The 24,561-nt window shown below is 24.9% G+C and overlaps 2 protein-coding genes across 8 annotated transcripts in view; one reads left to right on the top strand and one right to left on the bottom strand.

The window, feature by feature from the left end:
• LOC122854619 (tight junction protein ZO-1) overlaps nucleotides 1-24,561 on the bottom strand; it is a 30,170-nt gene that overhangs the window by 3,169 nt on the left and 2,440 nt on the right. For 3 of the 7 annotated variants that reach the window (XR_006373986.1, XM_044155449.1, XM_044155467.1), the window contains exons 2-7: nucleotides 23,649-23,853; nucleotides 15,940-16,135; nucleotides 2,249-3,035; nucleotides 2,094-2,160; nucleotides 1,008-2,000; nucleotides 760-934 (exon numbers count right to left, since the gene is read on the bottom strand). Coding sequence is in view for 6 of the 7 variants with exons in the window: in XM_044155449.1 (XP_044011384.1) it covers nucleotides 760-934; nucleotides 1,008-2,000; nucleotides 2,094-2,160; nucleotides 2,249-3,035; nucleotides 15,940-16,135; nucleotides 23,649-23,853 (2,423 nt within the window). In the remaining variant the exon portion in view is untranslated. Of the gene's footprint in view, nucleotides 1-759; nucleotides 935-1,007; nucleotides 2,001-2,093; nucleotides 2,161-2,248; nucleotides 3,036-7,392; nucleotides 7,684-11,550; nucleotides 12,302-14,456; nucleotides 14,661-15,939; nucleotides 16,136-20,417; nucleotides 20,636-23,648; nucleotides 23,854-24,561 lie in introns of those variants that run through there. The other 4 variants (XM_044155457.1, XM_044155476.1, XM_044155486.1 and 1 more) reach the window with 4 other exon arrangements.
• On the top strand, nucleotides 17,255-21,844 carry LOC122854663 (facilitated trehalose transporter Tret1-like). The gene is made up of 2 exons (XM_044155547.1): nucleotides 17,255-18,120; nucleotides 18,729-21,844. The coding sequence occupies exons 1-2, from the start codon at nucleotides 17,907-17,909 to the stop codon at nucleotides 20,084-20,086; spliced, it is 1,572 nt and encodes a 523-aa protein (XP_044011482.1). The 5' UTR covers nucleotides 17,255-17,906; the 3' UTR covers nucleotides 20,087-21,844.

Raw genomic sequence — 24,561 nt, 5'->3', positions numbered from 1 at the left:
AATGATTGTGTGTTAAATTAAATTAATTAATTATACTTGACAATATTATTATTATTAGTTAATAATTTTATAATTGTTAGTACCAATTAAATGTGTATATATATTCATGCGTGCATGCATTAGCTTACATTAATATTTATTCATGCAATAATAAAAAATGATTAAAGTATAATAGTATAGTTGTATAAAATTAATAGAATGTTTTAAATGTAGCCGAAAAATTCCTCGTGAATGACATTTTGAGGAGGAGGAGGAGGAGGATGATGATTATGATTATGAGAATTCCAAATAGAGGATGAATGATTTATAGGAATTGATGGACAATGAGGAACATGAATATTATTATTATTTTGTTCTAAATAAATTGTTGAAGGATATGGTAGTGAATTTGAAGAATAATAGCCATGATAAGGAGGAAGATAAATATCTGACACCACTTCTATAGGCTACAAAAATACAACACCAACACCAAAAATAAAAAACATATATTACTTTATAATTAAAATATAACAAAAAACATTATTAACACAATGCAAAAGTTGTAAAAAAAAAAAAAAAACCCAAACTATTATAGAATAAAAAAGAAAAAAAAATAAAAGTACAAATATTTCAATTTATAAATTTAGTTAAAGCTAGTAAAAGCCAGTAAATAAATGATTTAATTATATTTTTTTCTTTTGAAAATATTGTCGAGTATATAAATCATTTGTTTACTTTTTTATATGAAAAAGAAAAAAAAAAAAAAGAAAGAAGACTCACCTTGGTTTGACTCATCCATAAAAGACTCTGTTGTTGATAGTCTATTAATTCACGTAATTTTTTGTACCAAGTGTCGGGTGTTGTTAATTTAATAACAGCACTAAATACATGACCCCATATTTTGTCGAGCTTCTGACATTGTTCCAACAATTTTTTACTACTCTTATGTGCTGACCTAAATAAAATAGTTGATTAATTATATAAATCAATGTATATCTTTAAAATAAAAATATAAATATAACACATACTTTGGTATTCCAGCTCTCATTTCTTTGATAACTTGCTTTGATTCTGCTTTTAAAAATATAACAATTGGATAAAATTGAGCATAATTAAGTCTATCAACTGCATTTGGTGTTATATCAAGTAATGCATGTTTTCCTCTATCCATAACTTCTCTAATTGCACTTAAACGTATTATACCAGATGATTTTGTGCTTTTACCACTTTCATCAATTTGATTTTCCATTTGTGGTGATGTAAATTTATCTTGAAAATCTTTTAATAAATTTTCTCTTGCAATATCAGCAATTGGTCCAAATAATACAATTGGTCTAATAAAACCAGGATGACGTAAAACAACTCTTTCATATGCTGGAAATTTACTAACACTATCAGAAAATACAACATCATCCCAATGATCACGTCCAAGTGATTTTGAACGTCTATGACTACCTCTTCTTCTACGAAAAAAACTACCACGACTCTCACTTGCACTTAATTCTTTTTTAGTTGCATTAAATTGTGCTGTTGCTAATTCTTCAGCTCTTGCTTTATTTGGAATAATACCTTTTTGTACTTCTTGATTATTTCCACCAATTTTAAATACTTGCCATGAACCAACAACACCATTATATAATGTATCAATAACATGAAATACATCACCACTTCTAAAACTCATTTCATTTTTATCTGGTTGTTCATAATGAAAATGTGTTTTAATATGAAATGAATCACCACGTTCAGTTGTTATTATTTGTTCATATTCATGTCTACGATGTTGAACAATAAGATCAATTTGTTCTTCAAGACTCAATAAAAATAATACTGCTTCTTCACGTGTTACATTTTTCATATCCATATCATTTACTTTAAGTATTTTATCACCTGGTTGAAGTCCTTGTAATGATGCTGGACTTCCTGGTTGTACAGCTGTTACAAATACACCAGTTTCATTACCACCAGCTAAACGTACACCAGTTGAACCTTCTTTTTGAAATGTTATAAAACGTGGATCTGGCCTATATAAATTTAATAAGAAAATATTCAAATTAATTTAAAACTATTTATTAATTTTTTAAAAAGTTAAAATGATTAATTTAAATTTAACTTACATTGGTTGTTTGGATCTTTGTGAAAGTGGATCTTCATCATACAGCTGCCGTCTTGAACTATAATAATCTAAAAATAAATAGTTTTTGTTATTATTATTATTATTTTCAATCAATGAATAAGCAAAAAATAATAATAATAATAATAATATTATTACCTTCTGGTCTTGGTGGTGGTGGTCTTGGTGGATCAACTGTTGGTGTTGCTGGTAAATCAAGTTGACTCAATGAAACATCCATAAGTGGACCTCTAGATCTTCCTCTTGGTGCTAAATTACTTTTATCATCAATTGTTTGTCTTGTTGGTGGTGGAACATAAAGATTTTGACTACTATAACTTGCACCAGATAAATATTCACCATTATCAGTTTTACCTGTTGTTAAATTTGCATTAACTGGTGTATCTCTTGTAACAACAATTGATAAACGATCTTTACATTGATCCATCATTTTTCTAGCTTCTTTAACACTCATATTATCAACAGCAATACCACCAATACATGTTACAATATCACCTGGTTTAGCACCAGTACCTTCACGTGTAACTTCTTTTACAAATAAACGACAACCAAGTATAATACCAAAATCATCTTTTTTATTATTTCTTGTTAATGTTAAACGATGACATTGTGGTATTATATTTTGTATATTTTGTGATCTTCTTTTAACAACAAGTAATACTGTACCACCACAATCACGTAATACTTGTACAGCAGCACCATAAATAGCTCCTTCAAGTGATACTCCATTTGCTGATATAATACGATCATTAACTTGTAATTTACCCTCAGCTGGTCCAGCTTTTAATACATCTGATATTGCTATTGCTGTATCACCATTTGTAAAATGTGGATTATCACGACCACCAGATACAGCAATACCAAAACCATAACCAGGTACTCGTGTTACTGTTACATGATGAACTTCCCATCCTCTATCACCAACCTAGTTAAAAACACACAAATAAATTATACATTATTATTATTATTTTAAAAGATGATTTTTTTTTTTGTTCTTATCAAATTTAAATTATATTTTATTTTTCTATTTTTATTACTCTTGTTTACTAAATGATAAAAAAAAAAAAATTATCATTGATTTATTTTTGTATATTTTATTTTCTAAGTAAGTAGATGATGATATTAAAAAAAAAAAAAAAAAAAATAAAAAGAAATTCTAAAGAAGATAAGACGAGTATATATACATAAGTATGTCATATACTTTAAATCAGATAAATAAGAAAACATAAAAATTTTTAAGGGGTATTTTTTAAGTAGAATAAGACTTCTTATAATTTTCTTCTTTTAACATATTTTTTTTTCAATATGAAATTACAACGGGAATGCTGAAGATTGAAGTAAAGTATATAATATACAGTTAGATCAATAAAAAAAGACAAGAGTATTATTGCGTAACATTATTAGTATATATGTATATAAAAAAATAATAATGTCTAATATTGTACCACATGGTTAATTATTTAAATTTTAATGACTGTATAATTATAATACGAGTTGGTTGTTGTTGTTGTTGTTTATTATTTGAATGATAAAATAGTTAATTTTATTGTACGTAGGATGTTTATAAGTACTAATCAACAACAGTAGTTTATGTGGTTAAAAGTATATATACAACACAAGTGGCAGCATTATAGCGCCGTCTGACTTCATCATTAATTGATTGATTGATTTATATCGTAACAACAATTTAAAAAATTAAATTTATCCCATATGAATATTAGTTTTAATATTTTATCAATTAAATAATATTTTTGACTATATTAATTAATATTTTTTTTTCTATTAAAAAATTTTTATAAATGTAGAAAGATATTTGAGACAAGTTACTTTAATGCTGGTTTAATATTTACGACAATGAGTTCACATTGTTAACGTCTTAAACAGACTGTAAGATGATATATTTATTTGCTATTTTATATTTTTTCTATGCTCTGAGTAACATCACCAAGTTGTATATATATTCCTATTATTTATTTACATAAAAAACTAGACAATATAATATTAAATAAATCAAAAAATTAAATTTATAATATAATGAATTTAAACAAAAAAAATTATTGACTATGTATATATGTAAATGTAAATAAAAATGATGAATATATTGACAATAATTTAAAAATCAAGAAGCTTTGAAAAAATTTAAAAAATTGTATATTTGTTTATTTCATGTAATAATCAAGTGAGAGTGCAATAATAAAAAAAAACCTCGACCTCATGGCACTTTGATTCCCACGATATAGCCTCCAATACGAATCATCTGATAATATATTGATGATGCTGTTGATGCGAAAGAAAAATTGATTGGCCTCGAAAAAAACATTCAAAGTCTACACATAATAATAAATAAAGTCTTTCTTTACTTATTTATCGTCATGTTACATGTTTATCTAGTTGAAAAGTCAGGTGTAAACGAGAAAGTTAAAATAGCAAATCCAAATTTAGTAAAATCTTAATGATACATATATACTTTCCATTTTTATTTACTTTTTTTTTTTTTAAGTTGCAAGAAGACTCAAGAATATAACACACAAAAATGAGTCATCATTCATGAAAAAAAGTTTTTTATTATTTATTTAATTATTTGTTCAACTATACTAATTGGATTATTTTTTTTAAAGATAAACCACAGACTAATTTATGATCAAGATATAAAAAAAAAAAAAAAATATAATTTATGTAGTTTGAAAGCTACCATACTTTTCATACATCTGATGAACAATTTAATGACATATTATTTTTTTTTTTTTCGTTTCATATAAATTTATAAAATATATTAAGTAAAATAGTTTAATTTTAATTGTAACTTTAAATAAAAAAAAAAAATATTGTTTATGGTGATGAATTACGTGAATAACCAGGGCGTGTAATACAAGAAGTTTGAGTTTACAATTCCATAACGGTTCCAGGTGTAAATATCTATACAGCATGTGATATATCAAAATTAAAAATAGTTGAAAAATAAATAATATAAATATATATCTAAAAAAATAGCCTTAATAAGTCAAGATCCTGTTGAACAACAAGATTACTAAAACTTGGATTATAATAATAATAATTTAAAAAATTAAAAAAAAAAAAAACAAGATTTAAAAGTTTAAGAGATTTTATATGGTATTTAATATATTATATGAATTTTTTTTTAAAAACTTTATTATTATTGTAAGATCAAAAGTACAGGTCGTGTGACTGAACTTACGAGGTGGATCATTTACAACACCTTGAATTGTTTGATAAAATCTTTTCAACTAACCGAAAGAATACTTCGTGAGTATGCATTGCTAATAAGAATAATGTAAATATAACGTAAAATATTTCTTGTAACAACACACGAACTTACATTGCTTATTGATTTTATATCATTATTATTTTTAAATTGAAAAAAAAAAGCTTGTGTGTGATTGTTGGAAAATTTTTTCACGTAATTGTAAGCCAATAAAACTTTTTAAAAAAAAAAAATTAAATAAGTATATTTTTTTTTTTAAATTGTAAATAAGTGAGGTGTGGTTTTTATGCTATAAAATGCATTTTTCCATTTAAAGCTTAATAATAATAATAAAAAAACTAAAAACAAAAGAGTTTTTTTTTTTTTTTATAATTCAACACATTTCTTTAATAATATAAACTCTGACCTGATGAATATTGCAATAATATGCATATATTATTGCAAAATAAAATATTTATCTTTTATAAATTTTTATTCAAATATAATAAACACATTTTTATTAACTCCCACGTGGTAATTAATTTGAATAAAAAAATATGGCACAAATACCATATGAAGATTTTTTTATTTAAGTATTTATTTATTTATTTCATTTAAATATAAATAAATAAATAGAAAAAAAAAAAAAATCATATAAGTATTATTTGCAAATATATTTAAAAACAAGAGACAAAAATTGATTAAACTATATATTAACGGTAAAAATTAGCAAAGTTATAATAAATACGTTCTCTTTTCCACGGTAAAATTATTTTGTCCTGATACAACACAACTTGGTAGCTTATATTTACTCGAGTATTTGACTTTCCAGTAGGTACATAATACAACACATGTATATTAAACAACTTGAGTATCGAGAGGTACATCGAGAATCGAGTTCGAATGACGCAACAAAATCGGCAAGGACGTGGCAAGGCAGCCTGGATTGGTTTTTCATATCCTGGTCTCTCTCTAAATTTTTTTTTATTTTCTTTAAAATTTCTATTTATTTATAGATATATAAACAAACTTGTCTATTTTTCTTAACATAAAAATGGAAACTCTAGTTTTTTTTTTTTTTTTTTTCTATTTATTTAACTTGTTTCTTGAGGATGGTAGAAATGTTATACTAATGCTTAACGTTGACAGTGATAAACATAGTCATACACCACACAATAATTGTCATAAAAAAAAAAAAAAAAAATTGCAAAAAGAAAAAAATCATCTATTACGGTCTCTTAACTTGTCTACGTAGGTGTATCGCCCTTTTATGTTATTTTATTCTAAGAAATATAGTATAATACAGGGTATTAAATAAACCTGGTCCTTTTGAATTTGTATATATATATAATAGTGCAGGTATCTCCCCAACAAATGTCGTGTTCAAACAAGTATCGACTTGTTTAAAACGTGATTTAAAAAAATTTTAAATTACATCAACTTCTTTTGATTTTTTTTTTCATTACTATATTCAATTACTTTTATTATTTTATAATTTTATTGGAAAAATTATTTTTGATAAATTATATTGACAGAAAAATATGCAGTGCTAATGAGAAGCTTTTACATAAACTTTCTCCCTTGACTTTAAAGGTGTTTAAAATATACTTGATATAAAATTATAACGATAATTGTATATATCAATAAAATAGATTCATTTATGTTCTTATTTTTCATCATATAATTATTTGAAAAATAATTCTATTTTTTGTATTTTAATTTTTGGCCAAATATATAATTTATTATATTAATATTTTTAAAGAATGTATATAGAGGTATAATATTAATCAGCAAAAAAATATATACCAAGAAACAGGTGCTTTGCGAAGAATTGAAAGAGCATGTAAACATGACAATGACTTTAGAATCATTAAGTTAACGTGAAGAAATGTAGAAGCAAAATAATGTTGTAAAAAAAGAAAAAAAATATATATATATAAAAATAATACGAAGAAGAAGAAGACACACCTGGTAACCTGTCAATGAATGGTTCTAGAATTTATTATTTAATGCTAAATAAATTATTTATTTAGAAAAATTAAAATAATTATATATCGCATATTAATAATATATATCTTACCAAATTTTTTTTATGCTCAATTTCATTATAAATTCGCATCATTGATGCCAACAATAATTTCATTCAATTTTTTTTTACAAGCACTTGATGCACATTTAAAACTTTATTATCCAGTATATGCAATGAGCTTTTGACTTTGTACATTTAAGATAATATAATGTATATGAATGAAAAAAATAATAATAACATTAACTTATCTCAAAGGGTGAATAAGTCAAAACAATGCAAAACATTGTTAAATTAATTTAAAATATATTATTAACTTTTGATAATTTATAAATAATATATATCAATGAAAAAATAAATAATAATCGTAAACGGATGAGGATTCACTGTCGTACTTTGCATACAAAAATCAACAAGGTGTTGCCTACCGGAAATTTAAAACTTTTTTTTTTTTTCAATAATTATATTTGTTATAAGAAAATAATTAAAATATAAATCAACAAAAACCAAAATTAAAAAAAAAAAAAAAAACTAAAGTCACAATTACTTAAACTGAATATTAAATATTATTATTAATATATTTTTTTTAAATAAAAAAAAAGAAAATAGTTAAAATTTAAAAGGAAAAAAAAAACCACATTGACAGGTAAGTTTTTAAATAATGTCTTAAGAAGTTGGTACGTTCTGAACGGTGGTTCGTGACTGACTGACTAAGAGTTGTATTACTTGTAAGCCACACGTTTCTACACTTCTATATAGTTTTGTGTTTTATATACATTAAAACATCACAACATTTTTGTATAACAACTTGATAGAATATCAAACGATTTATATAGTAAATTTATAATAATATATATGAATCTTTGATTTAAAATTTTGCACACAAGTTGTTATTAAATATTCTATGAACCCAATGATATTTTGAAATTTATAAATTATAATAATTCAATAACTTGTTAGTAAATTGCAGGGTTTTTAATAGTGAGCAGAAATGAGTTGTCACAACGATACGTTGTACATAATATGGCTCACTTTTGTGTGAAAAATAAAATTTTTTTAAAAAAAAAAAGGGTATACGTTGGCACCCTCGTCTTTCCATATAAAACAATAAAGTTTAAATTAAAAAAGAAAAAAAAAAACAAACAAAAGCACACAAGTGGCCTTCTAAATGTCAAAAATTCATTACATAAAATCACCCTACAGTAAACCAAAGCCGAAAAAATATCCAGACTAAAAAAAAAAAACAAATTCAAAGCCATAAAATTTTGTCTGAAACAGAAGAGTACATAATAATTATGTCAATTTACTGAAGCAATAAAAATTTTAACGACCGTTGCACCTTTCGTTATCATATATATAATATATATACTTTTTATTTCAACAAATTTTGCTTAGCATCAATATTGGATTTTAAATGAAATAATTATATATTACTTTCAAATATAAAATTTCAATGAGTAATTTTTTTTTTTTTTTTTTTATTTCATTATAATAAAGAAAACGATCAAAATATAAATTAAAAAAAAAATAAATAACCACGGTAAAACAATACAAAAAGAAAAAAAAAAAAAAAAATTACGCATTATATTAATTAGAATTGTACTTTCAAGTATAATGACAAGTACATCATAAAAAAATTTTAAAGACTGTAATACTTATGAATCTTTTTTTAATCCAAAAGAAGAGTAAATAAAATACGAATAAATTAATATGAAAGAAAATAAAAAAAAAAGTCAATATATATATATGTAAACTAGCTTCGCGATTCCGCAGATTAGACACACTTCAGGTTTGAACCTGTCTTGAGTGAGTAACGCCCCTGGAATGCCTTTGTCGTGGTCTTTTTCCCATAGAGCCACGCAAAAATTATAAAAGATGAAAAGAGCAGCAAAGGCAGAAGAATATAAAAGTATATATATAATTTAGTTGGAAAGAGAGAAACAAAAAAAATTAAAAATAATAAAGTCTACTTGTTGACGCAGTGGGTCACATTTGACTGCAACTAAAATTTTTTACTCCCAGACTTGCTAATCTGTTAACTCAATGACTCATCACTCTTAAAGAGATGCTTTATAATTTATTTTTCATCTAAAAAACTTTTTTAAAATACTTTGTATTATTATCTTTTAAATTGTGATCTTACTACTATCTAAAATAATTTTTTTTTTTGAATAAAAAAAAAATTAAAAACTCTTATGCTCTATAGTTGAAATTATTTCCACAAGGTGATGTTTGAATTTAGATTGATTATATGCTGCTGTTTTACCAACTCAAAGCAGATAAAGAAGAATTCGAGATTTCTATAGATCAACCATAAAGCACAATCAGTATAATTTTTTAATAAAAAAATGAAAAAAAATTTCTCTCGCAGTATACTATATAAATAGATTTATATTCAAAGACTTGAATTTAAAGTAACAGTATTCGAAAATAAAAAAAGAAGAGAGAAAAATATTATTTGGGCTTTCAAGTGAGTCATTGGATGAATATTTTTTTTTTATTTCAAAACGATTAAGTCCAGTCAAAAATTAAATTTATAAACTGGTATAAATAATATATTATATTTTTCAATAAAACAAAACTCGTCCTCAAGGACACAAACTAAAAATCTAAAAATTGAATATAATATATTTTATATTTTTATATATACACAAGGCAAAACAAATATTTATGACTTTACTTCGCTGTAATACATTAAAATGCGTGGTCATAAAAGTTATGAAAAATATTATATGAAAGGCAACAACACATATATATATATATTGATGTTGCAAAAAGATTGGCAAATGGAGAGAATATAATGGTGGATAATCAAGGGAAAAAAATTTTTCAAGTGTCGATTGAACATAAGAGTGAAAATTATTCAAGCATGGTATATGTATATACGCACCCGTAGTTCATAGGTAGTCGTCATGATATTATATATATAATAATTACAATAAAAATAATTATGTATGTATACAATTGTTACTTGTATAGAATTGCAATACATATGTAATATATTCAAACAATAGTTAATAAAATGATATGAACATTGAAAAACAATTGAACTGCAAATTTAATACATATACGTACATATAAGTTAGCATAACATATAATATAGCTTTAGCAAAAATGAAAATAATAATTACAAATATAATGCATGTAATCAGCATTACAGTTAGAATATATACATATTGTTCAAAAAATGATAAAAAATTGATTCAACAGTTGCAATTGATTTCTATGCACAGCAAGTAATGAATATTTATAATCAATATTCCAGCTGAATTTTACTTTGAAATTGCATAAACAAATCAAGAAATTTTAGCATATTTGTCATATACATATTTTATTGAATTATAATATAAATAATTATATCAATTAGTATTCTCAATTAAATATTTCAAATGCTGCAATTTTTTTTATTACAAAAAAAAAAAATGTGTTTACTTGTTATGAATCAATAAATGTAAATATATACGTTGCAAAATATACTTGAAGAAAATTTTACATATACGCTGGCATAACCACAATAGGACAATTGTCGATGATAACCACAGTAATGCATTCACTGTTGAATATATATATGTTCCAGCTGGAAGAATTGATTCAACAGGATTGCATGTGTGCCAAAGAATGAAAGCAATCGAAGAATTTTACTCAAGCATATCAGAATGTGATTTTTTCTTTTCAATTATATACATATATATTACAAATTAAGTTGTTTCCTGCTAATTTAAATTTATATCTATTTAGCAAAAAGAAAATAGAAAAAGTAGCGCATTTGAAGTTGTGTTAAAAAGATTAAAAATGATTAAATCGCTGCATATAGTTAATTTAGTCATTGAAAGTCACTAATAAAACATTCACAGACAATCACTTTAGTATATATCCTGTTTTGCCTAATACAGTCGACATAAATATTCTACTGTTTCCCAAATCAATTTTTTTATGCACAAGCAACTCTGTTCAAAATTGGAAAGTTTCTTTGTCAAAAAATACACAACAGATAATTATAAAATACGTAACTTTCCATTGAAAGATTAATGCAAATACTCAGATAAGTGTAAAATCCACGCCTGTTTTTTATTTTTATTTTAGTTTACTATCAGTTTATCGATACAAGAGTGAAAAAAAACCTATTACTATTTAGATAGTATTTTTATTTTCTATTTCAAAATATTATATTCGTTGTGTTTTTATTTTTATATTTTTTGTTTTGATGCATACCTGGCTGTCGACTGAAACTAAAGGATTTTGGGGTGGGGGTGGGCCTTGTGGGGGTGTCAACGGGCCTAAAGGTGACCCAGAATGACCCCCACCGCCCATTCCTGCAATGTTCTCATTTCTATCCATCACACGATCACAAAATAAACAATTCAAAAAAAAAAAACAAAATTTAAATCACAAATCTTAACTCGTTGTATTCCATCGATTGCACATCACTTATTAAATTATTTTTTGAAAATTTAAAATAGCCTACGCCTTCACACTGCATTGAGCATTATTTTTTTTTTATATATGTGAATTAATTTACACCAGAAATTGATATAGGTATACTATATTTTTTTTTCGCGTAAATTTTAAAAATTTTACTTGAACGTTTTTCAAGGTAGTTGATATAATGGCACATTGAGCACGTGGATTGTACACGACTAAATCCACGGAATTACTTCTACATCAGAGGAGACATACAGCTTGCTTTTAATCTTTTCATTAATCTTTTATGTATTTTGATTTTTTATTTTAACAAGTGTTTATTATTTTTATCACATTAAAATTTACTTTTATTCAATACTCTAAAAATATGTTCAAAAGACATTAGATTTTATCAACTTGACTATCACTCTATACACATAAACATAGTGTTTTCATAATTTTCCAAGTACTCAATTTAATTAATTAACAATTTAATGATATTAAAAAAAAAAAAAAGAAATGTATGTCTCCTGAGTCCTGTCAGGTATGAAAGAACGCGAACGACTAAAACTTTGAAATACTCTGAGATTAAAGGGGGGACATAAGTTGAGGAACGCTAACCCAAGGAGGTGAGGCCAAAGAGAAATGTCTAACCGCGGAGGGCTAAAAGGTATAGTTGCTTGATACAAGTGGTTTGTGGAGGCTGTGAGTGCCGATACACCGGTTTCTTGAACGAGGGCCCAACCAAGCAAAATCTATATACACATATACACATAACATATAAACATTGAACACCGGGTTTCTGACTTGGAAAAAGAATAGTTGGCGAGTCTGTAGCAAGAGGTCGTTTTATCGAGGTCTTTTATCCACACATTTACACGAATACTATTACTATTTTATGACAGTAGAGAATACACATATTCACGCATTCTTTGGGCCTTAATATACACACACACATCCACGCACAAATAAAAACACATTTCAGAGTGAACATCGAGTTTGCAAGGTGGGCATGACACACCTAGAACAACTTTAGTATATTTTTCTCTTCATTCTTATGATTTTTCTTTTTTTTTTTTTAGAAAAAAAAAAAAAAAAAAAACTTCAATTCTATGTCCTCATCAGCAGGTATTTTTTTTTTCAAGAAGATTTATAATTTAGGGCAATTTTGATGCTGTTTTTCAATTAAATTCTTACATCTTTTTTCATTTGTAGAAGCAGGTGAATATATATATACGTTTTTTTTCTAGACCTGTTTAAAGTTTTCTATTCGGTAAGAAAAAAAAAAAAAAAAGATTTCTATCTTTTTTTTGATGATGAATCTTTTGTTAGGGATGCGTAAGCTCGGTAGTTGTTATTTAGTGGTATACAGGACCAAGCAGATAAAGGTCCTTTTTTAAGCAAAATATATATAAAAAAAAGGGCGTGGTTTCATCGCAGCCCTTAGCGGCTCACCGGTCGCTGCCCTCTTCACGTTTTTTTTTCATTATTTGTATGGACGTTTTTTTCGTTTATTGTTTATTTATTTTTTTTTTTCGGTTACGAATATTTTCTTGGGTTAAAGCTATTACTTTTTGTTTATCAATTTTCGAAAACATTCAAAGGTATCATTACATATTATTACAGTTTTTTTTATGCATAAAGCATCAACGAACCGTGCATGGCTATTAATAAGAATTCAAAAAAGATAAACGCAACATAAAATATTCATTGTCATTTATTTTTTTAAATTCTAATTGAATCATAGCTGAGGGAATACGAAAACGAATACATATATACATTCCAATCTAGTTCAATAAAACAAGTAATCAACAGGACAGATGCTGCCAGTCACATGTGAATAGAATATAGAAATTAGCATACCGGGAATATTTTATGATAGGTAATTTTGTTGAAAGACTAGCACCTGTATATTTTATATGAATAATACTTGTTTATGGTAGATAAACATAGTGAATACTGAAAACTCAAACTACAACAATATAATAATTGGCAGATTAATTTGATATCCAATTATATCAATTATATTTCAGAATAAAAAGCAATTAAAAATTGAATTTAATAACAAATGACTTCACGCAAAACGAGAAAAAACTGAGCAAATGCATTACATGCGATTTCCGGAGGAAGTTGAGCTACTTCTTTAACTAAGGCACACCTTTAGTGGCGTCAAGGTCAACATAAGCTCAACCAAGAGGGATGATTAAATGAATTACAATGTGGGAATGCTAGTACAATCGAGAAAACAATAAACCATCATGAGAATGAAACAATTACTAGTAGAAATATATATTTTTATAATTTTACACTTGTAAAATATTTTAGTATAACTTATTTTTAAAATGGGGGGCGTATATAACAGAGCAGTTTCGATAACCACAAATCAATTTTAAGGGGGCGTATGATCTATTTTGTTTCATTAGTACTTTGAAAAAAAAAACCTTGTTATTTTTTTTGCTAATAATAAAACTTGTTAAATTATTTCTTGTTACAAATTTCGAATCAACGAAAAAAAAAAAAAACGCTCTTTCAATAATGTCTAGACGATTAATTTTTGAAATACGAGATGAATCATTAAATACTTATTTGCAGCAATAATTTAGAAAGTTTTTTTTTTTTTTTTTTTTTGAATTAAGCAATCAAGTGTCATTCTATAAATTATGATGTTATGTGAAATAAATAATCATTACGACAGATATTAAAAAGGTCAATCATACCCTGTGTTTACGTCGGTGTCGTCTGGTACTGGTACTGACAGCATTCCCAAATAAAAAGTCATCCCTAGGTAAATGAGGTGGACCATTGTATGACCTTGAGCTACTTTTTCTCCGGTTAGATGTATTTTTTTCTTTTAACGCGGTGAATTTATGTTTATCACTCCCGAAAAACTTACTAAATATTTTCATAATTTTTGAATTTAAAAAAAAAAAAAAAAAACTAACGACACTATTGAATTACAGCAGCACAAATGAAAAATTTACACAACTACTTTGCACGATGTTCATGAAAAAACTAAAGTAAAACACTAATGCTTAAAGGCACATGGGGCACTCGGGTATATCACAAGTGCGTCACGCTATGATTTTGCTTGTGGCAAATTGTTAAGTGAACATGCTATACACTCTTGACTGGCTGTCATCGGGGGCGGCTCCAGACGCGTTTATCGCCCCGTTTGATCCACCAATCAGTCAGTCAACCCTGTGATCACACATTCACTCATCACAAATACTTTTAATTTTTATAGAAAAAATAATGAAAGCAACAAAATTCCTCATCAAACTGACCGACAATAATAGAACAATAATAAAAAAAAAGATAATAGAAAAATAGTTTATCGATCTGTTAAATAACAGTTCCTTATTTCAAAATTATCAAAGGCATTGTGAAGATTAAAAGAAACCTTACTAGCAATTTGAGTACAGTTGTTCTAGAGCTTCATGAAAAATAATAATTTTTCTTAGCTACAAGACAGCCTGTCATTTTGCATTAATAAGAAAAAATATTTATATTATTATTGTTCTATATAAACGACAAAACTAAATCAAAATACAAAAGTAAAATACAATTTTCGCGCTATAGTGGCAAAACTATGAATCTCAATCAAAAGCTATACACTATTATCAACATCTGTTAAAATATCTGATACCTATTTTACCGACAACCAAAGTTACAGATAAATAATTTAAATTAATTTAACAATGGCGCAAAATAAATATTATATATATAATATGTTTAAAAAATTGTCTTGCTCCCATTATTGGTATACTTAAATTGTTAAACTTTCAGCGTATGATGTTATAAAGCAAATTATCGTCATTTCCTTTGGCACGAATTGTAACAAGACTTTTCCTCACATGATTCAGACATCAAAGTGAAATTGAACAATACAAAGTAACCGGAATAACAAGTTCCGATTATTATTACTCTATTATGGATGCATTTAGCTAAGTATCTCAGGGTTTCAAGAGTACTAATACATTTCATTGACTCAATCTTTCTTTGATAATAACACACATATGAATATTGTAATTGTATATAAAAGAAATAATAAAAGCATAATTCTTATCTTGAATATGATGAGATTAGTCCTTTCATATTTTTTTTTAATCGCTTTTTTTTTTTTTTAATCAAGATAATAAAAGAGTAATAAAAAAAAAAATATATATATCTTATTTATTAAATCAATCGAGTGGTACTTACGGGTTCATCAACCGGTTCATCCAAAACTTCAAGTATCTGTTCACCATTTGGTAAATTACCATTTTGAATATTTTGAAATACACATGATGCACGATGATGATTTTGTTGAGTTGAATTATCCAAATTAATTGATGACACTGATCCATTTTGTTGATCTGGATAACTACTCAACCTCCTCGTATCATTTACTTCAGGACTAAAAAAAAAAACAAAAAAAAAAATGAATTAGTTAATTTATATAAACAATTATAAAACCAGAGTAACATAATTAAATTAAATTTGAAAAAAAAAATGGCTTAAATGTATGACATTTGTTTATTTTAAAATGAAAAAAAAAAAATTGAATTAGTCGCTATATACTTGAGAATTAATAGAGTCAATAAATAAAGACTCGCTCATTTTATTTATCCTTGAAAATTGTTTGTAGTATCATATCAGATTATCTTGTTTTTTTTTTTTTTTTATTTTTATAATATTTAATTTGTTTTTCTCATTTTCTTTTTACAGCACAAAAAATTTTTCACGAAAAAAAAAAAATCTTCAATTGCTCAAAAACTTTTTTAATAAAAAATAATGTTGTAACAACAACAACAACAACAACAACAACAACAAAAAAAAAAAAAATTGTTAGAAAAATTTGGCAAATAACTCTGATAGATAGCTCAAGTAATTAATTGATAAGATTAAAAAATAACAATATTATATTGAAATAAAAAAAAAATAAAATCTTACACTGCAGTTGAGTTTAAAGTACAATTGTTATATACATTCTTTTTCAATGAAAATAGTCAATGAATAAAATAATATTATTTTTTGTAAAAATTAAAAAAAATTAAAACTACAATATTACGGAAATAAATATTAATAATAATAAACTACCAACTAGTCTAAATTATTTGAGGGACAAATTGTAATTGCAGACGCGTGTTCGCAATGTGTGTTGAAAATTAAACAATGAAACTGACCGGATTAAATATATAAAGTAGTGAGGGAAAAAATAAAAAAAATAAAAAAAAATACTTGTAAGAAGATTTTGTTTTTAATTTATTGATATATCTTAACTTGGGACTTAAAATTTCATGAATAATAAGAATTAATTTAAAACCAAATAATAACAAAAAAAAACCAATTAACAAAATAATTTTTGAATGAATCGTGTTTGTGTGTGTGTGATATGAGAATAAGTTAAGACCAACAAAAGTGACTGCGATTGTTCAAAAGAAAAAAAAAAAAAAAGTACAATGCACGTGGCTGAGACAAAATATTTTATCAGATACGATTGGAGGAATAATCATCAGGAGTACCCACCCAGTCAGTGGGTAGGCCTCAATACAACTCAGATGTGTATTACTGTTTGTCACATTCATTGTCGTCAGACAGTCTGATGTTGTTGTAAGATCAAGTTGTGTAAAATTATTGTTCATTTATTTAAACATAAAATCGGTTTACTGAAAGACTATCTTAATAAGTGAGTGAATTACTCGACACCATAAAAGTAATGGATAATTTGTCCAGTAAAGGAAGTCACGTACAATGTGTTGTAATAAATTTATCAAAATAACAAAAAATAAAAAAAATTATTTTTAAATAGGTACATATATATGTATATAATTGATAAGATAATAAATTCTTAAAATAATAATTTAAACAAAAAAAAAAAGAATATGGTTTTTAGTGTATTATTATATTTGTTGTTGAAAAAAAAATCATTTTTAAAACAACAAAGTGTTGAATTGTATAGTTTTTTTTTTTTTTCCTTTTCTTCTTTTCAAATCTTAAAATCAGTATAAATCTTTTGAGATAACATAAAAGACAAAACACGACTTCAATGGAATAAAAAAAAATATATATATTAAAGAGATAAATTGCAACAAAAAGAAAAAAATTAAAAAAGTAGTGAGGGAATTTTCGCCAACAATCAGAACGTCGTTTAATATCAGAAGTGTCTTGTGTATCATTCATTCAGGATGTATCTTAATGTTAAGAGTGAATCGCGTGAGGAGGCTAATGAAGAGTCAGAAAATCATGTGCAACAATCAATGGAAATGCAATCTGTTGATGTTGAAACAAAAGACACAAATAATAGAGAAAAAAATGGCACTATCACTGAACCAATGTTAAAACATGTTACAATATCACAAGAGGGACACAAACTTTTCCAGTACCTTTGCACAATCATTGGTAAGCTCACAAACCGATTACAACTAGCGCACACTTGTTTGACACCTCACAAAGCCTACTGTAAATTTAATTTTATCATACAACACAATAAAATCATACTGCATTATAATGATAAATTCATAACTCATTTTTCAATATAAATCAACATTATCAATAGATATAATAATAATGATATTAATTTCAATTAAAAAATGAAAAAAAAATATAAATTAATAATAATAGTTTAAGTAAATAATGATGAAGGTCGTTGAAAAATTGTGTTAATTTAAAAAAAAAATAAAGAAAATAAATTTTTGTATTAGATATTTTGCATGGAAGTTTTTAAAATAGTTGAAAAAAAAAAAAAAAAAATTCATTTAAATTTTCTATCAACTAGTAGTATGATTTTATATAATGTTTTTTTTTAATTTTTTTTTTTTGGTGAAAAATCTTTATCAATTAAAGACAAATAGACATGTGAAATTATTGACTTTTCTTTAAAGATGATATGACCTGAATTTTTGATTAAAAGCTTGAACGAAAAAAAAAAAAAAAAAAATATAATAAAATAAATAATATAAAAGAAAAAATATGAATAAGATAAGTATCTTATCGATTTCTGTCAACAGCGGGTTTAATGGCGATGCAGAGTGGAATGACATTGGGTTGGAGTTCACCAATGTTATATTACTTGGAAAAATCATCATCATTTCTTGGTGGTCTTAATGGAACAGATGAATCATGGGTATCATCATTAATGCCATTGGGTGCAATACTTGGTGCAGTACCATCAGGAATGTTAGCTGATTATATTGGTAGAAAACCAGCAATAATGATAACAGCAATACCATTTTTAATATCATGGATAATGTTAATATTTTTAAGAAGTTTTGAATCAATATTAACAGCACGTTTTATTGGTGGTATTGGATCAGGTGCTGCATGTGTATTAGTACCAACATATATTGGTGAAGTTGCTGAACCATCAATACGTGGTGCATTAGGTTCATTTTTTCCACTTTTGTTTTCAACAGGAATTGTATTTATATATATTGTAGGGGCACTTGTTGATTATACATTGGCCAATGTACTATGCTGTGCAATGTTAATTCCCTTTACCCTGATGATTCCCTTCCTGCCCGAGTCCCCTTATTGGCTTGTCCAAAAACATTGCACTCAATCAGCTGAAAAATCACTTAAAATACTACGTGGAAAACAACATGATATTAAAAGAGAACTAACAACATTAAGAGAGGAAGCATATAGAGTTGGTAAAAGAAGAGGTGGTTTTCGTGATTTAATTGGTACTCGTGCTGGTAGAAAAGCAATATTAACATGTATTGGATTAATGTGGTTTCAACAAATGTGTGGTATTGATGCATTATTATTTTATACTGTATCAATATTTAATGATGCTGGTAGTACAATTGAAGCACATTTAGCAACAATTATTATTGGTATTATTGAAGTTGTTATGGCTATTGTTGTTGCAATTGTTATTGATAAATTTGGAAGAAAACCATTATTAGTATTATCAGGTAGTTCAATGTCAATATGTCTTGGTGTACTTGGATATTATTTTATGCTTAAAGATAGTGATTATGATGTAACATCAATTGGATGGGTACCATTAACATGTTTATCATTATTTAATGTTACATTTAGTGTTGGTTATGGATCAGTACCATTTGCTGTTATTAGTGAATTATTTCCACCCGAAACAAAAGGTGTTGCAATAAGTACATCAATTATTGTTAATTGGAGTCTTGTTTTTTTAGTTACAAAATTATATCCAATTATGATTGCATCACCAATTAAATCACATGGTACATTTTGGTTATTTAGTTCAATGACTGCATTATCAGCAATATTTGGATATTTTCTTGTTCCCGAAACAAAAGGAAAAACATTACAAGAAATACAAACTAAACTCAAATATGGAAAAGTTAGAATTGACAAAGTATTGACGACGATACAAGCTGCTTAGACAATTATTAAATTATACAAAAATTAAATTGCACAGACTGATTCGGGGGATGAATTTAAAAGCACATGTGATGCATTCTCGATATCGGAATTTTTTTTTTTTTTTTTAACACTGCCGATCTATTGAATGCTCTCGAATCTTTTTTTTTCGTTATTCCAACCATTGTTAATAATAAAAATAATAGCAATAATAATTAACACTTGATTATAATGTATCAATAAAGTGCCATAATAATTAAATTGCAATAGATAAAATAACTAACCAGTATTTGCATAAACAACAGAAGAAAAAAAAAAAACAATCAAACATGAATGTTTTAAAAATAATTTACCAATTATCATGAGATGAATTTAATGATGATAATGATGATTCACTTTGTTGACGTTGTCTTTGTGATGGTGTATCAATACAATAAATACCATTTATAGGAAAAAAATATCCCAATTGTGCTGATATTGGTAATGTATTATAATTACCATTATTATAAATTCTATTTGAATTACCATACATTTTTAATTATCGCAATTAATTAATATGTATTAATATTATTTCATTTATTTTTTATCATACTATTATTATAAAATTATTATTATTTAAATATTAACAATTGTGTTTTACATGTAAAAAAAAAACACGATAATCACTTCCGCACAAAAAATAAAAACATGGTATGCATGACCTCTTCAAAACTTTTATAAATAGCACCATGATGTTTTCGCAGTAGTAATTTTATAAAAAAAAAATATTCCAAATAAGTAAATTCTAAATTTAACACTATTTTTATTATATTAAAATAATAAATATAATTATTAAATTAATTAATATAAATAATTTAAATTTTCACATTTGTTAATAATTTGTGAAAAAAATTTAAGAATATTTTAAATTATATACTGTATTATGAAGAGATAGAAAAAAAAAAAAAGAAAAAAAAAATAGTAAATATAGTAAAAAAACAAATTAAACAAATAAATAACAGTGTTAATTAAAAAAAAAAAGTTATAAAAAATATTCAAGTGAATTAATACAACACGTGATGATGACTGAGAATTTGTGACTCAGTATTCATCTCAAAATATAACAGAATAACTGGCGTCGCGACGCTAAAGCACATGCAACACAGTCAACTAACACGACGCTTTCTCCCTTCTCCATAGAAAAGTTATCCAAATACAGAGCCAAAATATAAATAAATAAATAAAAGTAATGAAACACATTACTTGTTTTTCATAAATTTAATAATAATGTCAATTAAAGAAAATTATTTAAAAAAAAACGTGGGAATATTTTTTTTGATAATTTAAAATTATGTATGATTAAAAAAGTATGAATTGAATCAATCAAATCAAGAAGAAAAATATATAAAAGACATTGTCTCTATGACGTACTTGTCGTTGACAATATAATTTAATGATAATAAGGAGTTTATACGAGTCATTTACAATAAACGTTTATAATGATTGTTACCCCAGTCTCTTTCAGAGACGACAGTCAAGTGTTATCAATGGCAAAACGGATACGTATTATTCTCATCAATCATTTTTTTTTTTTTTTTTTTTTTTTGTTTACAATATTATATTTTTGACTATGAAAATAAACAAAATTGCCTTTTAAAATAGTACGAAAAATAGTAATTTAATTATTTTGATTATCAATAAATGATAAAATAATATTTTTATATAGTTTAATTTTTTTTTAGTTATCTTTAGATATAAGTATAATAAAAAAAATAAATAAATGAATATTATTAAATATGAAAATTATATTTTTTTTTTTGTAATGAATTTAATTTATCTTTTAGCTACTATTTAAGATGTGGTGATATTCAAGTAAGTTTCAAAAGCCTAAATTTAGTTAAATGCCATATGTTACCATGTGGTATAAAAGACGTTGTACCCTTTAACTTATTTAAAAGGTAAAAATTCATTTAAAAATTATATTTGTATTTTTTTTTCTTTCTCTCTTTAACCATGCAACTTTAAATTTTTTAAATATATATATTCTTTTGATAGAATAAAGATAAATTATCTTGATTTAGATATTATGATGAAAAAAATATAAATATAATTGAAACATGAAAAACAACATTTTGTTTATTTTATTCAGTATAATAGAAAAGATAAAAAAATAATTGTTGAGAAAATTTCATCATCATTTAAATGTGAATGGTTTTTTAAATTACAAAACAAATCGTGTATAAATCAGTTTTAATTAGACTATCTAATTGGAAGATTATTCAAGTAGACAGTCAGGTCATTTGGTTTATCTAAATAATTTTAAATTTGTGTTATTCTAAATGTAAAAAAAAAGATCTAATAAACGGATACGATTTTTAATGTTTGTTAACAATTTCACGATGTTATACATTTAATATTATTTATTTATTTTTTTAATTCTTGGTGATTTAAATTTTGTCATTAAAAACCAAACGTGAGAACGGAAAAGGGACAGCCAAACAAACAAATACAACATACCATCAACATTTTATCACGCGATAATAATAAAAAATAAAATAAAATTCTTTTCAATAAATTTAAAAATATATTAATGAATGAAAATAAAATGAATGAATGAATGAATAAAAAAAAAAAAAATAATAATTTCATTCATTTTTAATATGATTATTAAATTTAACTGAATGAAATATTTAATGTCATAATTTAAAAAGATGACAAGAGCGCAATTGCATTGTTTAACAAAATATTTAACGAAACTTTAATATGCAAAAATTATTTGAACTTTAAATAAACCTAATTTAAACTAAAAATCATATGATAAATTTACAAGTTCAATTTAATATTTCTATTAGAAAATTTAATCTATACTAAAAGTAAAATTTTTTTATTCAAATATTATAACAAATTAAATTACAACTGTAATTTAATTATTTTTATAATACATAATTTTATTTAAAAAAAAATTAAATAATAAATATTATCATATGATAAATAATACTAATATGAAATAGTAACTTGTCTCGAGGCTTAACATGACTCACAATTGAATACAAATTTTCCAATTAGTATTCAATTGTGTATATAAAATACCATCAAACTTCCTCTGAATGCGATCAAATTAGATTAAATGTCAAAAAGAATAGAAATGAAAAACATAAAAAAAAATACTTAATAAAATTGATTTAAAAACAAGTGCCAGATTGTTCCACTTCCTTTGAAGCATCCAATATGTATATCACAATGATTGTGTGTGTTGGATCAGTCAACATTAAACGAGTTTAAGTTTATAAATTTTTACCGATTTACCTCGAGACAAGTTTGTTTCCTGCATTTCCGGTTATGGACCAGTTACCTTATTTTGCAATATATACTTAATATAGAATCATGACTTTCTTGCATGCTTCACTGAACGTGATCAGTAAATTTTATATTATTTTAAATAGATTTATAAGAAAAAAAATGATTATCTTCCCCGTATTTAATATAATTGAATTTACCTTTTTTTTTTCGATTTTATAAATTTATCAATTGAATTTTAAATTAATTTTTTTATAAATATATCATTGCAATATCCTAAGTTAATATAATATTTTCAAATAACTTACCATTCTTTAATGCAATCAATAGATTCTCTGCTGGCATTGATAACATTTGTTATTATTTGTTCTTCATTATTACAATTTTTTTGTTGTCCAGTATTATTGATAACACTCAATTCATCTTCCTTATCAACAGCTTCTTGTTTTTTTAATTTTTGTTCAAGTTTAGCTTCCTCCTCATCATTTTCGTCATGCTGCTGATTTTCACCACCTGAAAAAATAAATAATTTAAATTAATAAAAAAGAATATAATAATTTATTTAACTTTAAATAATAAAAGGTCAATTGTTTTTAATAAATTATTGAATCAACATGTTGATGAAAGTATGAAAAAAAAAAAAAAACAAAAAAAAACAATTACAAAATAATGATAGTTCGTTTGGGATCAATTTTTGCTAGTGAATGAGTGTCGTTAGAAATTAAGAGCGATTATTTCAGGGTCAACAGCAGCAACTGGCCTTCATCTTGTAAATTTTTTTTTTATTCCAGGAAAATAAAGAAACAAGGTCATTTTTCAAACGATAAATTTTTTAAAAAAATTAATTAATAAATAAATAAACTTGAAGAAAAAAAAAAAACTTTATAATAAAATAAATCGACAACAATTTAGATGATAACTTTTCGAATTATTGTATATACTAATTAGCGTTAATTTAGTATAGCTATTATTTTTATCAGTCTGAAGTTAGAAATTAACCAAGAAGAAAAAAAAAAAAAGAAAATGTCTATTGGCATGATATACTTTTTGATAATTGCAATTTTATTGATACTATTATTTATTATATTTCTAACAAGTTTTTTCATTTGTCCGAATAAATTTGGCATTAGCAGACACGAAGGACGTGTTTACCTTGGTACATTACCAAGATCACCATATCCATCACCAGTCAGTGCAAGAACAACATCAATAACTACCACA

This window comes from Aphidius gifuensis, linkage group LG1 (assembly GCF_014905175.1).
Source record: "Aphidius gifuensis isolate YNYX2018 linkage group LG1, ASM1490517v1, whole genome shotgun sequence".
Lineage (NCBI taxonomy): Eukaryota > Metazoa > Arthropoda > Insecta > Hymenoptera > Braconidae > Aphidius > Aphidius gifuensis.
Note: the sequence above shows the minus strand (reverse complement) of the source record. Positions and strands in the feature narration are given on the sequence as shown.

Coding starts and splice junctions, on each gene's coding strand:
- LOC122854663 (XM_044155547.1), top strand. CDS start 17,907: ATGTATCTTAATGTTAAGAGTGAATCGCGTGAGGAGGCTAATGAAGAG. Junction 18,121..18,728: donor GTACCTTTGCACAATCATTG/GTAAGCTCACAA, acceptor TTCTGTCAACAG/CGGGTTTAATGGCGATGCAG.